Source organism: Coregonus lavaretus, assembly GCF_964263955.1.
Source record: "Coregonus lavaretus genome assembly, chromosome: 5".
Lineage (NCBI taxonomy): Eukaryota > Metazoa > Chordata > Actinopteri > Salmoniformes > Salmonidae > Coregonus > Coregonus lavaretus.
In genome coordinates this window covers 37,130,816-37,147,382 of record NC_139992.1, presented here as the reverse complement: position 1 = coordinate 37,147,382, position 16,567 = coordinate 37,130,816, and the positions used below count along the sequence as shown (strand labels likewise).

Here is a 16,567-nt window from a genome sequence, read left to right as displayed (position 1 = left end):
TCCAAATCATGTCCAATCAATTTACTTTACCACAGGGGGACTCCATTCAAGTTGTAGAAACATCTCAAGGATGATCAATGTAAACAGGATGCACCTGAGCTCAATTTTGAGTCTCATAGCAAAGGCTCTGAATAGTTATGTAAATAAGTTATTTCTGGGTTTTTTGTTTGTCATTATGGGGTATTGTGTGTAGATTGCTGAGGATTTTTATTTAATCAATTTTAGAATAAGGCTGTAATGTAACAAAATGTGGAAAAAGTCAAGGGGTCTGAATACTTTCCAAAGGCCACCTTTCCAAGAAGTCAGTTCGTGTACCATCCATTTATGTACTGAAATCTCATACACAAGTATTTCTAATGTGTGGGATATCAGATATCACCGTCATAATTCAAACACAAGGTTATTGGCTATGGAGAACGAAAGAAACAAAGACTATGGAGAACGAAATATTGATTGTTTTGCAGTGTTGGAGGAAGGATTTGAATACTCAAACACATTCAAATTATTGTCAGTTTTCTAATAATAGTAAAACACACTGGCCTAGATCTCATTCCCTAGTTTACCTGTCTTCTTGGAGCAGTCAGAGCAGGTGTCCATAGAGCTCCACTATATCAACTCTACTACAAAGGCTCTGCTGCATTCCCTGAACAGCAATGCCCTAGTGCAGCTCCACTCTGTTGGCTCCCAAACCAACCCCACAACACAGCACAGGGGTAGTGCCTTGGAGAAGAGAGAAGGAAAGCTCACACACACACATGGGGGCCCACATCAAATGAGAGTGGTGCAGGGGGGGATTACTTGGCCTCTAACAGGGTTTTGGCTCCAACATTAAGGTTAAAACCCTTTTCTATTACAGAGATCTCTAGTGATGTTGCCCCTCCTGTGCCCCCATCGTGTTTGCAGGTTCACCACCTCTCTGGTAGGTCATTCTGTCAGGGCTCTGATCACTGGACTGTGACTGGGGACCCGGCTGGGCTGGCTCCATTCAGACACAGTGCAGACGGCGCTCCCCGGCTAGAGCTGAAATCAATACGGCCGTCTCCGTTAAAAACCCACTCAGAGGCAGACTAGCACCTCTGTCCCCTAGTCTGATCACACAGCTTAAGGCCCTGATTGGCACCTCTGAAGACAAAGACCATTGACCCACAGCTGTCCCATTAGCTTTGGTTAATGCTCAGATTGATACTGAGCAAATAAAGGTACCATGTCTATAGATATTTTTTATAGACTGACGGCCCCATACAGACCCTATATTGGCTGGCCGTTATGGACTGCTCAGTTTTGCCAAGTTTCTTTTGTCGTTTTTTGTTGTTACTGTGTGTTGATTTGAAATGCATCTGTCCTCCTCTCCAGTGCTGTTAGTACTGCAATGCCCTCCCTCCAGATGCATTGTGCCCCGTTTGAATTTCAAACAAGTCAGTTTCCTGTGGAACTTGTAGCTAACTTCAGCATAGAGATTTAGAAATTGGTGGAATCTGTGAGTCATCGATTGAACTGAAACTGAAAATACTCCCCGTTCTCCTCATCCCCCCTCCCTCTCTTCACTCCACTTCTCTGTTGCTTAGTTTTGGTTTTGAGTCGTCAGAGAGAGGGTGGAGCACTCTGCGAGCTTGGAGTCTGGCAGCTCCCCTAGGCCTGCTCTGAGTCACGTCATAATTGATCTTTCTAGAAAATGTGGTAGCTGCCTGTGTAAAGCCTAAATCTGTGCAAGATGTGCACTTTCTCAAACTTGTGAAGACATTTTTACATTTGATTTTACTACATTCCTCTTTTGGTCTCAGATGGAAACAGATTGGGGAAAAATTGGGATTTGATAAAGCTTAAGACAGAAATGGAGGGAGAAAAGACTGCATTTAGTGTCATTCAGCAGCGCTCAGGTTTTAAGGCTGTGGTGGATGTCCTTGATCTGTTCTGTTATGCTACATTAGCACTACTCAAATTAGCAGCACACCAAATTCCACACAACACAAGAGGGGAAAAGAGAAGAACTTCAATGCCTGTGCGCTTTTGCCTTTTGTGCAATGTGAATGATTTTCCTCTCAATGTGATTAATTTAAGAGAAAATGGCATCTCATTGGGTGTTTTTAATGATTTAGATAGCAGTCAGACATATTCATCTCGCCAAATGTTCCGTTTTGAAATCGAAGGATAATTGATGATAGCCTCCACCTTCCCCAAGAGCGCCTGAAAGGTTCAGGTTGTCGAATCAAGCTCTTGTCTTTCAAGTTGCTTTCTCCACTGTAAAATGTAATTAAGCAGAACAAAGTCCGAAGGGGTTATTTTTTTCCCTCAATCAGCGGCGAAATTACCAAATTTGAAGTTAGTAAATCCCAGACGCCCTGCTTTCCTTGTCATTGTTATCAAGAGAGCGTGAGAGGGGCAGTCTAAAAGAGGGAAGGAAAGAGACTGGGGGAAAAAAATAAAAGAGGAATGGTTCAGAAAATTAAAACACTCAAGTGTCAGATCACTACAGCAGGTTACATTTTGAAGAACCAAATTTGAATGATAATTTGTCACAAATAATTAAGTGTGCCACGGTGAAAAACAGCTGAGTAATAGTGACTTTCCTCATTCAAAACGGCAGGAAAATAAGACATGAGCGTAGATATGGTTGTTTCTCCAGGAATGAGATGCTATATTATACAATACCCTCAGAATAGAGGATAGGCGGTCTAATTGAGTTACAACAGTTCTGTCACATAACATCTCACATCTTGCTGAAAGAGTATCCTATCAGAGAAGGTAATTTAGTTTCCTCAACAAGCACAGATGGCCTATCGTCACTAGGCTAAGATAAATAGAGCTGTGTGTGATCAGTTGGAAGGTTACTTTTTTAGTATAGGAGTGATCTGACATTACCACGACAACCACGATTGTCACATGTTTTATTCTATTGAAGCAAGATTCATTTTCCTGTTACGCTGCATGTGTTGAATGTCTTCCTGCTATACTAAATGTTATGGTGAATGCTAGTCTGTCTCCATTAATTACAGTTAGACTAGGCTAGTTGGACTAGCTTATCCAGGCTATTCTAAGCTACAGCACCCTAACACTCAGCAACATTTTCACGCTAGATTTTCTATTTAATCAATTTGAATGCAATTCAAATGCAATTTGTACGCCTGATATTTGCATGTACAATGATCACAGCCTGGGTTGTGTTGAGTTGGAATAGTCGAAAGGACAATTCATGATGATTCTGACATTGCTTGTCCCTTCTAACAACCTGTCCTCCGACACAATAAAGAAAGTCCTTGTCACGGAGTTGGAAGGTCAAACCGTAAATGAGCATTGATATGCCGAAGGAACATTTTAATCAGAGCCTTTGTAATAACATTCATGGTCCTATTTTTCCCCCTCTTCTCTACATATAATTCCCCTGGTTTTGAGTCTATAAATATGGGAATGGGAGATGTATAATTTCTAATGAGAAAATATATCCCTTTGGATTGAGCTGCCCAGCCAGCCAGACATTACAGGGCTGTTTGTTAGGAGGGGAAACACCACCCCAGGCTGTTTAGGGGATGATGAGACCGCTGCTAGGTCATTGGCACATTCACAAATTAGCATTTCGATCAACCAGGTATACGGCCAGAACATGTATAGGAGACATGTTTATAATATGTACTGTAATGGTTACGAAGATAAACAAACAAGTTGATTTAGAAAGAAATGCTCCTGTTGGATTAGTTTACATCTTGCTTATAATATTTGTCTGTTTTTTTCCTGTGAGTATTCCACTTTCCACAGTGCATTCCACAGTGCATTTTGACTCACAAACCACAAGCATGGTGTATCTGGCTAGCTATTAGGAGATGGGGCTGGATGGATCTGTTTAGCCTGCTGACATGTGTCATTTGAATAACTATGTATGTTCCTTATGACAGGCATCCTAATAGGTCTCTGCAAACAGATCTCTCTCTCTCTCTCTCTCTCTCTCTCTCTCTCTCTCTCTCTCTCTCTCTCTCTCTCTCTCTCTCTCTCTCTCTCTCTCTCTCTCTCTCTTAAAATTAAAAAGGCTTGAGCCATAGAAACACAGCGCTCTAGTTTTCACTCCAATCCAGCTCCTGCCTTACGTGTATGACTTACAGTGTAGTAATGTGCAAATTAGAATTTCCAAGCTGCCCTGTTTTGACCTCTTAGTTATATTTCCGGTACCTGTACTATTTTAGAATTACTGTTTATACAGCACATTTGAGTTGATGTTCATAAATATACCTGTGTCTTCCTGGTGGGTCCATGTGATATACTTCCCACGGGGGGGCCAGTATGAAAAAATATATATAATAATGTATGCACTAACTGTAAGTCACTCTGGATAAGAGCGTCTTCTAAATGACTAAAATGTAAATGTAAATATACTCCTTGTGTTTTTTGGGTGCGATTTTGAATTCTTCCTATAGGACCTATTTTCTGCCCCACAAAAAAAAGTTGATGTTTATACACAGTTTTACATACAGAGCGATCCCGCACACAGACCGTAGTGCTCTCTAGGCGCATTGGCGCTGCGGTCCCCATGGCGTGGGGTACTACTCGCTGAAGACTTGGTGACAAATGGCAATTATATTTGTGTGTTCTTCATGAATCCATCATACACTGGCCTTTTTAAAAATGCTCCCAAGATATTTGAGCCTGTCAGATACAAGGGACCAAATTGGGATGCTGCTTAGACAGTCAAGAACCACTCACCCCCAGTTCCCGGTGATATGTTTGACAGCCTGTGTAGAGGAATACTCCATGTATTATTCAACTACAAATGTACACTCTCAACAGTTGTTGATGTGTTAGAAATAGGGTGGTTAGAAGTCCAATTTGAAGTGTTTTTTCCTCTCCTAAACATGGTGTTTTAATGCGATCTGTCAGGTTGTGTATTTCCACCAGCTCCGAACAGGTTTTTGTGGTAAACCACACAACTGTTCAATTTTAATCGCTTATGATTTTTTAAACGTGTGGGAGTTGTTCATTTTTTTATGGGAGATATGTTTTCTTGTCCGGATAGGAACACTGACTTTGCAGTGCATTTATATTACATAGGCATTTATATTGTATACCCGATCTATAGAGTATACAATTGTTATCCAAGTTGATATTGTCTGTTGCTGCTTGTTCTATGTCTCTATTATTACCAGAAGGAGTTATACCGTATATTCTACTTGGTTCAGTGTGGTTGCATGGTTCATCATGTCATCATCTTTGGCAGGATCATCATTACTGTGATCAATGATTATGAATATTACCCTGTTCCTGTTCATTCATCTTAGTCTCCCATTGCCTTCTCTGGATAAAAATAAAACTATTTGCCAGAGAGACTGGGAACCTGTACCTCGAAATGTGTCTTCACAGGCTCGCACTTGAACCACTTTCTAGGCTTTCTAGTGTGTCAGAAACCCAAACCACTGCTTTTTTTATGCAGTGGTTTCCTAATAACAATTTATACTTTGTAAATTGAAAGCTTGACTTTCTCCAAAGGGAAATGTAATTATGCTGGCTGAGGCAGAGAATAGACAGACTGTGGTGTGGGTTGGTCGTTTGTGGATGCCTCCATGACCTCTGTATGAGAAAAGAGACTGCTTTATTACACCAGCTGCTATGGGTAATTTATTTCATAGGCAAGTGTCGTCTTTTAGGCCAGAGTGTGGCGTCACATAGGCCTGCCTACATACTTCAGTAAAGGCTATTGAGCTTAAGATAACTTATTATAAATAAAAAAACGTTTACCCCTTTTTCTCCCCAATTTCGTGGTATCCAATTGGTCGTTAGTCTTGTCTCATCGCTGCAACTCCCCTACGGACTCGGGAGAGGCGAAGGTCGGGAGCCATGCGTCCTCCGAAACACAACCCTGCCAAGCCGCACTGCTTCTTGACACACTGCTCGCTTAACCCGGAAGCCAGTCGCACCAATGTTACGGAGGAAACACCGTCCAACTGACGACCGGAGTCAGCTTGCAGGCGCCCGGCCCGCCACAAGGAGTTAGTAGAGCACGATGAGACAAGGAAATCCCGGCCAGCCAAACCCTCCCTTAACCCGGACAATTGTGCGCCGCCTCATGGGTCTCCCGGTCACGGCCGACTGTGACACAGCCTGGGATCGAACCAGAGGCTGTAGTGACGCCTCAGCACTGCGATGCAGTGCCTTAGACCGCTGCGCCACTCGGGAGGCCAGTTTAAGATAACTTTTGTACTGGTTATAGTATGGTGTGTTCGCTGCCGATTCTGAATTCCACTGTTACAAAATGTGCCTTATTACAGAATAGATTGTTGATGTTCACTATGTAAGAACAAAGTTGATATTTCACAAGTTACATGTGGATATGGCGAAAGAAAACAACAGCAATTGTTGAATCTCCTTGTTAGCCATCCGTAGTTTTGCTAACAATGTCACGTAAAAAGCTGTCAAATCCATCATCCTGGGTTTATATCGGAACATAATGAATTCTCCTTTGTGCCAACCAGTTGTCTAATTCAAATTGCATGGAAACCTGATCCCAAAAGTCTATATTTGTTTATAGAGGCAGCGTGCGGACCACTGTACGAGGAGACAAAGCAGTGTCTGTTTTTAATTGCATTGTTTTACATCTACATTCTCGTCAGAGAGGTCTCCCTGGGTGCTGAGAGTGTGTTGTAAAAAAGAGGTGGGCTAGAACTCGATTTTCCTTTCTCTTGTTAACAGTAATTGCACTAGTTGGTGAGCACACAGGAAAGAAAGAACGGGCATATTCAGACCGCTGTTTGGTGCATCCACTTTGACTTGGAGAAGTTCAGGTACAGTAGTAGCACTCTACAAATCAACACTAGATCGTGTGGCTGTCGCCAACAAAAAGTTCCCCTGTGATTGTTGTATTGCCGTACGGGCCGCCACTTGTACAATACAGCACTCGCACCCTAAAATGCAGAGTTTGTAAGAAAAAGGGAAAAAAAGAACGAGGGAGAAACACAAAAAAAGAGATGAATAATTCAACGGAGATCAATAAGTCACCATGCTGCTACTTCTCTCTGCTTTCCTTTCCGGTGCAGATGGAAGGTAATGCAGGAGCTAGCTCCCTGTAGAGCTGAATGTGCAGGAGTCGCTTCCCCTTCTTCCACTGGAAATGTCACCGCTCCCTTTATTTTATCAGATGGCCCGACGTTCATTCTTCGGTGGTTGACTCTTCATGGCTGGCTGCTGCCTGTCACACGTGGAGCGACTGTAAGAGTGTAAAGAGCCAGCGCTTTGAGAAAGGGGAAGCTAAATCACTACACTACTGTAGCAGAGGCAGGAATGCAGGATCAGTCTCTCTCTCTCTCTCCATCTTTCTCTTAACTCACCTGGGTGCTGCTCCAAGAAAACGCTTGTTCCCTCACTGTTCACCTACAGGGATACTGTACTGTGTGATCATGTGGCTGTGTGAGGGTTGTAATCCTCTTCTGTGCTCCTTTATTTGTTAAGGCTCCATAATGGCAGTACTAAAAAGGAGAGTTATTGAAGGTTTAGCCTCGGGATTCCCGTATCTGTTCTGATGGTATGAAAAGATCAAAACAAGAAATCTTGAGGGTTACAAAAAAGTTACCTTAAGTGACTTACTTGATACTTGTCATGAACACCCAACATAACAAAGACAGTCAGTACCTTGAACGTTCTAAACATCCTCCTCAAACCCAGAATCTAGCTATAAAATCTTAGTAGAGAATAAATGCGATGTTCTCAGTCAAACATGCTACATGCTGAAAGCACAGTAAGTGCTCTCGAACTGAAAAGAGAGGAGTGTAACATTTTTTAAATAACTTTTCCCGTCCAGCTCAACCTCAGCCGCTGCCCCAGCCAACCGCCTCTGCGCAGGGAGAGCCCGACGAGGGAGGAGAAGATGCTGCTTCTGCCAGGAGTCAAAATGGCCACCAATCCTCCACCGGCCTGAGTAACAGCGATGGAATCCACCGGAAATGTTCCTGTGGGGCAGAGCAGCACAGGAAGCAGCACCCATCGCCCGGCGTCTCCCAGAAGATGCAGAGCCAGCTTCGTTCCAGTCTGTCGGTCAACAGCGACAGCAGCAGACGGAGTAAAGGAAGCTCCACCGGATCCCAGAAGCCTGGGACGCTGCCAGAGGGTGAGTTATTAGTACTGGGCGCCGACTGTACACACAAATACTTCTTATATAGAACACACACACACTCTCACCAGGAGGTAAGTACTGTGCTCCAACTTCAGGTCATTAGAGTCACTCACACACTAATCACACAATGAACACACACTTCCCTCATCTGCTTGGCTTGACTGTCCCCTAACACTTCATCAACACCTTTAGTGCAGGTCTTCCACCATTTAACATGCCATTTGTCGAGGGGACAGAATAGACGGTCAAAAGTTGACAGATTCTCTCAGTTCTCTTATTTTAATGATGAAATTGGTCAAGGCCTGCCTAATATGGCTTTATTTTCCTCAACAACAACTGAAAGGATGTATTTTAGAATTCAGGGGGAACCATCATTTTCTAAGGTGTTGTGCGGAGGTGAGTGCAGTAATGAAGGTGATTGGTGTTCTGAATGACTAATGGTCAGCAAGGTGTGACCTTCTAATGAGGCTGAGCTGCCCAGGGTGCCTGCGAAGTGGCATCCCTCCTTCCACACCTCCCTCCCTCTGCATGGGTCTGTCCTCCAGTCTACAGCCCGACTGTGGCTCCTCATTAACAGTGGCTCTGTCCATCTGTGAATCACACACACATTCTCTTTTTACCTTGTAACAGCTGTCTGCTATCTGTTATCTGCTATCCATTATCTAACCTGCCTGCTGCTCCCTGCTTATCATCGCCTCGTCTCTGAGTCCGCTCGCTTTGTCTTTTACTTTGTCTTATAGAGGAAGAAGGAGAAAAAATAAGATAGATGATAAGTGTGAAATATGTGATACAGTGAGCTCTAAAGTATTGGGAAAGTGACACATTTTTTGTTATGTTGGCTCTGTACTCCAGCACTTTGGATTTGAAATGATACAATGACTGAGGTTAAAGTGCAGACTGCCAGCTTTAATTTGAGGGTATTTTCGTCTATATCGGGTGAACCGTTTAGAAATTACAGCACTTTTTGTACATACAATGAGGGAAAAAAGTATTTGATCCCCTGCTGATTTTCTACGTTTGCCCACTGACAAAGAAATGATCACATTATAATTTTAAATGTAGGTTTATTTGAACAGTGAGAGACAGAATAACAACAAAAAAATCCAGAAAAACGCATGTCAAAAATGTTATAAATTGATTTGCATTTTAATGAGGGAAAGAAGTATTTGATCCCTCTGCAAAACATGACTTAGTACTTGGTGGCAAAACCCTTGTTGGCAATCACAGAGGTCAGACGTTTCTTGTAGTTGGCCACCAGGTTTGCACACCTCAGGAGGGATTTTGTCCCACTCCTCTTTGCAGATCTTCTCCAAGTCATTAAGGTTTCGAGCCTGACGTTTGGCAACTCGAACCTTCAGCTCCCTCCACAGATGTTCTATGGGATTAAGGTCTGGTGACTGGCTAGGCCACTCCAGGACCTTAATGTGCTTCTTCTTGAGCCACTCCTTTGTTGCCTTGGCCGTGTGTTTTGGCTCATTGTCATGCTGGAATACCCATCCACGACCCATTTTCAATGCCCTGGCTGAGGGAAGGAGGTTCTCACCCAAGATTTGACGGTACATGGCCCCGTCCATCGTCCCTTTGATGCGGTGAAGTTGTCCTGTCCCCTTAGCAGAAAAACACCCCCAAAGCATAATGTTTCCACCTCCATGTTTGACAGTGGGGATGGTGTTCTTGGGGTCATAGGCAGTATTCCCCCTCCTCCAAACACGGCGAGTTGATGCCAAAGAGCTCCATTTTGGTCTCATCTGACCACAACACTTTCACCCAGTTATCATCTGAATCATTCAGATGTTCATTGGCAAACTTCAGACGGGCATGTGCTTTCTTGAGCAGGGGGACCTTGCGGGCGCTGCAGGATTTCAGTCCTTCACGGCATAATGTGTTACCAATTGTTTTCTTGGTGACTATGGTCCCAGCTGCCTAGAGATCATTGACAAGATCCTCCCGTGTAGTTCTGGGCTGATTCCTCACCGTTCTCATGATCATTGCAACTCCACGAGGTGAGATCTTGCATGGAGCCCCAGGCCGAGGGAGATTGACAGTTCTTTTGTGTTTCTTCCATTTGCGAATAATCGCACCAACTGTTGTCACCTTCTCACCAAGCTGCTTGGCGATGGTCTTGTAGCCCATTCCAGCCTTGTGTAGGTCTACAATCTTGTCCCTGACATCCTTGGAGAGCTCTTTGGTCTTGGCCATGGTGGAGAGTTTGGAATCTGATTGATTGATTGCTTCTGTGGACAGGTGTCTTTTTATACAGGTAACAAGTTGAGATTAGGAGCACTCCCTTTAAGAGTGTGTTCCTAATCTCAGCTCGTTAACTGTATAAAAGACACCTGGGAGCCAGAAATCTTTCTGATTGAGAGGGGGTCAAATACTTATTTCCCTCATTAAAATGCAAATCAATTTATAACATTTTTGACATGCGTTTTTCTCGATTTTTTTGTTGTTATTCTGTCTCTCACTGTTCAAATAAACCTACCATTACAATTATAGACTGATCATTTCTTTGTCAGTGGGCAAACGTACAAAATCAGCAGGGGATCAAATACTTTTTTCACTCACTGTAGGCCCCCCATTTCAGGGGACCAAAACTATTGGGACAAAATTCACTTATGTGTATTCATAGCACACAATGATTACATCAAGCTTGTGACTCCTACAAACTTTTTGGATGCATTTGCTGTTTGTTTTGGTTATGTTTCAGATTATTTTGTGCCCAATAGAAATTAATGGTAAATAATGTATTGTGTCATTTTGGAGTCACTTTTATTGTAAATAAGAACAGAATGTTTCTAAACACTTCTTCATTAATGTGGATGCTAGTCCTGAATGATACCCTCAAATTAAAGCTGACAGTCTGCACTTTAACCTCATAGTCATTGTATAATTTCAAATCCAAGGTGCTGGAGTACAGAGCCAAAACAACAAAATACTTTTGGAGCTCACTGTAAATGTGTTTTTATATGGATTGGGGAATTTGAGATTGTTTGTCTTCACCAAGGTTAAGCTATTTGACATATGCAGCAGATTAATGGTAGGGCTAAGGTTGACAAGTGAAAGAGTTCCCTATAAATAAAAGGTATGATACGAGTTAAATATTCACCAATGATGTATTCCACAGGGGTCATGTTTTTCTTCCACGTCTTAATTGGCAAAGAAAAATAGCAGCAACAGTTCAATAAGTCTGTCTCATTACAGCTTTTGTGTTGGTTATTTTTCGACTTGTGTTTTCTAAATCAATATGTTCACACTCAAGTATTTATTTCCCGGCGGAAAACAGCAAGCTGTTGTGTTTGAATGTTTACATGGATTACCATAATCTGTTTGCCTGTGAAATTAGCTACTAAACAGCCCCTATGAACACTAGAAAAATAAAGCTCCACTAGAAGGGAACCTAGCTCAGGGGATTCTAGAGCAGAGCATTCTTGGCACATGTTCTCTGGCACAGAAATAAAGCTGTGATAACAGTTCTGTAGACGCTACTGACTGAAGACTCGTTTACCACTCGTCTTTTATTCAGGCTGGGGGTCGGTTGGGGCCTTTTTGAGGTTTTTATTTGTTGTATAATCCATTATATGATTTTTGAGCTCCTTTTTAAGTCCCATTCAATTCTTTTTAAGGCCTTTGTGGTGACTGAATTGGAATGCTTTCTTTGCGCCAACTTCACACCTTGGTTTGTGTGTATATTCCCCGTAGCCACAAGTTTGACCCTCATTCATGCATTATGGACTTGCACTCTAAAGACTACTGCATGGGGTGGGCCTCTCCTCTCAATCGCTATCTCTCACCCTCCCTCTCTCCCTCCCTGTGCCGGGCAGGCAGCTAGGCAGTATCCTGGCCCTCCACCCAACAGTCTCTCTTCATTTGAATGTTTTCGCTTGGCTCGATGGTGTGCACCCATTCCAGCTTGTTTTATGTCATGCTGTTCCTCTTTTTGATGTGAGCCTTTTGGAGTTTTTTTCCCAGATGTCTCAAACTATATCCTCTGAGGCGCTCGCTGCTGTTTTTGGCCCTCCAGAATCTGGGCATTTTCGCCGCGGCCTGACATTAAACATGAACGCTCTCTCACTGAGGCGGTGTCAATTTGCGCCGTATTTTTCTTTGTGGTAGGAGAGATGTCTGGCGTTCTTGTGTACATGACCCAGCCCCCCTCGCCCCCTTCCTCGCTCCCTTCTGTACGGCTCTCACTAATCGCTGCTGTTGAATTATACATCCAAGTGAATAGCTAACTAAGATGCCCCAACTACTTGATGCTATGGACAGTATTTAGATCATTTTGTATCAGAACATAGTGTACTGTGCTGGTGCTAGCTTAATTATTATTACTTTCAAGGTTTTAGATGCTTTTAGGTTTCATCATTTGACATTGGCAAAGTTCTACTCATTTCACTTTCTCTAGTAGTACACAATAGCTTTAAGCGCTAGAATACGGTGCACAATATGTATAGGCACAGTATCATGAATTAATATTTTTTAATAACTTAATGTCATCGTTTCAAATATTGAAATATGAAGCATTTCTTTTAAAGTGTCTCCGTTGTAGTTGCCTATGATAATTAGCGTTCAAACATCTTGGGGAACACAATTGTATCGTTCATGTTGGCATTCTCTGGTTTGTATCCGATACAGCGCTACTGGTCAAGCTCTGCGGCCTGCCTGTGTGAGGGAACAGGAGAAAAAAAACGACTTTGATTAAACAAACATGAGCATTCAGCATTCCTCTCCTCTTTTCCTTCTCCTTCGCTCTCTTCCTCAAACCCAGTCAAAAAGGTGCCCTGTCTTTCTGATAGGCTGATGGTCTGATGAAAGTTATGCAAATGAATTCTGTTTGTATTGGCATTTCTCTGCATCCATATAATGTCTTGCAGCTCCCAAGCTCTGCTGGGCCTTGTGTAGAGGTGCATGTTCTGGCCGGAGGGTGTGGTGGGGAGAGCCTTCTCAGCTCCTTGCATGGTACAGAAAACATTATGGCAGAGGAGATCTGTGACTTAGTACCCAGGACTTAGTTGAATAGATCATCTTTGTACTAACGTTGTTTAAATTGCTTGCATGTGCTTTGATTATTTTAATCCTACCTGTTCTTTACTTATTGTTTTGCTTAAATCTGTTGTCCGTCTGTCTATTTTTTGTTTTTACTGTGTACCAGCTGACTTTCATGTAACGGATGTTAGTGCATGACATCACTTACATTCTGTAAAATGTTTAACACCACTGAACAAAAAACGGAATAATAAATTCCATAAAATAAAACAACAGAGAGGAGGGTTCTCCATCCGTTCATTGGAAAACAACAGTGATTTGGTGTCATGCTCCCCAGCCACGTAAAAGGTCTAAAAAGAGGTTCAATGTTAATCAGTGATGAGAAAAACGGCAGCATTAGCACAACAATTTGCCAGGGAGAAGAATTCGGACTTTGCTAATCAGCTTTACGTAATCAAGTCTGTGCATTTGCATGATAATTCCCCAATTATTCAGAAAGCTGCTAATCACAACTCAAAAGTGGAATTGAGTCCCTTTGGAATTTTTCCTGATTCCCTTTGGCTCTCCTTCCTCCTCCCTGCTTAGTCTGCTCCTTCTACGCAGCTTACACTCTCTTTTATGCACCTGAATGCACACACACAGGTGCACGCCCACACAATACACACACACATACACACACAGTCATGGGCACAGTTTCATCCATAGAGATACAATATTCTACTATTGAATATACTACTGTTGTTCCATTTCATTCTGTGGTTTCATCTGTTTTGTTTTGTCAGTTAATAGTGAGAGTCTGTTATATTGACCTGTTTACTGTTAGGACATTATCATACTGTACGTGTCGGCGTAATTGGCCAGTCTGATTTGTGACTGTATAACTGCTTGAGCCCTGCTCAAGGCTTCTGATTACCAAGGACCAGGGATTAACTCGCTCTGTTCCAGGCAGGGGTTTTAATCAGATTTTTTCCCACTGGCTTTTAATAGGCTTTTGTTCTTGTTTTCTGTTTGTTTTCTTTGTATTTGATCATGCTTTGTGTGGTTTTCTGTGTTTCTCATTCATCCTTCATCCTCCATCCGTCTCTATGGACATGGTGTGTGTTGGACCCAGACTGCTGTGTCCACTGCATCCTGGCCTGTCTGTTCTGTGAGTTCCTGACCCTGTGCAACATGGTGGTGGCCCAGGCTAGCTGTGGCACCTGCACCTCGGAGGCCTGCTGCTGCTGCTGCTGCGCTGAGGACATGGGAGACGACTGCAACTGCCCCTGCGACGACATGGACTGTGGCATCATGGACGCCTGCTGCGAGTCCTCCGACTGCCTGGAGATCTGCATGGAGTGCTGCGGCATCTGCTTCCCCACATAGGAAGGACCATGATGGGGGATGGGATTGGGAAGTATGGCCGTAGTGCTACTGCTACCTGTACTTTACACTCCAGCAGAGAGGGAGGGAGAGAGGAAAAGTGTGTGTGGGCTAATGGGTGGGTGTGTGTGTGTGTGTGTGTTCGCGTATGTGTGTGTGTGTGTGTGTGTACAAGTGCTTGTGTGTGTCTTCTTGATATAAGCCCACACAGAGAGATGTATTAATCTACACTGGGCCTCTCTGCCAACATGGCCAAGCAGGGGCCAAAAATAGTTTATAAATGCTTTTGTTACGTACCACAAGTATAAACATGTTATATGAAAATGTAATTTACCAAAGTGTGTGTTTAATGTTGACATATGTTAATCAGCTCTTTAAAAAGTATTACCTTAGATGCCTTATTGAATAGGAAGATCATCTCTATCACTTCAGGAATACTGTCCGACTGAAAGTTTTCTTATTTTTCACTACCAAAATGTCAATTCCTGACACTAAACCAAAGGAATACATGTTTTACCTTGATATTTAGCAGCCTTTTAGTGTTTTTAGTCAGTATATCTGTATGACACTGTAATAACTTTATGTGATGTTTCTGGGATGTGTTTTTCCTTTTCATATTAATACACTTTAAATTAGAGGCATTGTATAAGAACTACAAGACACACATTCATGAACAATTTGCAACAACAGATCAGGACAGCCGTAGGTATAGTCCATATCTACTGTAGTTTGATAAACGATACGTATTGAAAAGCTTCATGTAAAGGAAGTTTGAAGATCAGCACTAAATCAGGTAGATTAGTGTATACCTTTTCTGTTAACAATGTATTTAATCCAGATATCAGTTTTTGTTCTGTATCATTTAAATTGTGTAAATAATGTACGTGCTTTGTAGGACACATTTTAGTTGTCTTTTGGATTCAAGTGTGCTTGAGTTACTTACATAACTGCACAAATGGAGCTCCATTATGTATAACCAATGCTAATCTCGTACACCCAGAACTAAAATCTTTGTTGCTTGTTAGTTGTCGCATCTCAGTCTTTTGACAGATGTTACGATGCCATTTATGTTACGTAGTCTGTCCACGAGAGATTCAACTTCTGCTAATAGCAAAATATCTACCTATATCAACAAATCTCTTTTTGAGAAGGGTTGATGGATGACAGGCAGGGTTAACTATAGGGTTAACGTGGAGTTAAAGGACATCTGGGTTGTCAGGCTTTGGAGTATGCTGTTATTAGATCAGAGGAGATTTTGATTTAGGCCTTCCGTCAGCAGTTCACTCCAGATATGAGTAGTATTATTCTTGTCAGATTGTTCCTGATTGTTGGCCTGATATAACTAATGATTAATGAACATTTGAGTTATACTGTAGCGTGCGCCCTCACGCAATGTTAAAGCCATATTGTTGGAAATGATGGTTTTAGTCTATCCTAAAGACTCTCACCGTGGTTTTCACCTGTCAGTCTTTCAAGCCGTGAATTTACTGGATATACATTGGAAATACTGGCTTCCTGGAATATGCAAGGGATAAGAAATTTGTCCGACTGGTGAATTGCACAACATTTTCTCATTGTAGAAAGCAAAATGTTATGACAATCATGTTTTTATATTGTTGACAATCAATTATTTGCTCTGTCTTACACTCACTTTGATTACATACTGTACGGTACGACTGTTACTTCTGTGATGTTATTTAGCATGTATTTGGGATACTGCCTCAGTATTACTTGTTCAAATGCACTCTTTAGAAACAGAAAGTGATAAGGAATTAAAACATGGCTGACCCTGTTTGCCATAAGCGGCTTTTGGATTACAAGTGAATGACTCACAACACAATAAGGAAATATTCTGGGCTGTCAGATTCAGAGGAGAAGAGAATCCTAAACTAATGCACAAAATTCTGTGTATCAAGTTGAGTTTGTGGTGAATCATTTTCTCAGTCTCGAAGAAGAGATTTGCTTTGATGTTGTTTTAGTGATACTTAACACAGGGACTCATTAGTGTGTTGCTTTTCTAAATGGGAATGTTCCTTCACTTCACACCATTAAAGGTAATGTGCTGTCAAATCTTAGGCCTACTTCTCTAATGGTGGATTGTTATTATGTTTAAAGGAGTTGGAAGGACACCTCCGC

At 42.3% G+C, this 16,567-nt stretch overlaps 1 protein-coding gene across 1 annotated transcript in view; it reads left to right on the top strand.

Moving 5' to 3' along the window:
* Positions 1-16,238, top strand: part of LOC311129111 (myoD family inhibitor domain-containing protein-like) — a 29,818-nt gene extending 13,580 nt beyond the window's left edge. Inside the window, exons 4-5 of the mRNA XM_084161394.1 lie at positions 7,775-8,080; positions 14,181-16,238. Coding sequence (XP_084017520.1) covers positions 7,775-8,080; positions 14,181-14,434 — 560 coding nt within the window. The 3' untranslated portion in view covers positions 14,435-16,238. The remainder of the gene's footprint in view (positions 1-7,774; positions 8,081-14,180) is intronic.
* Positions 16,239-16,567: the final 329 nt, after the last annotated feature.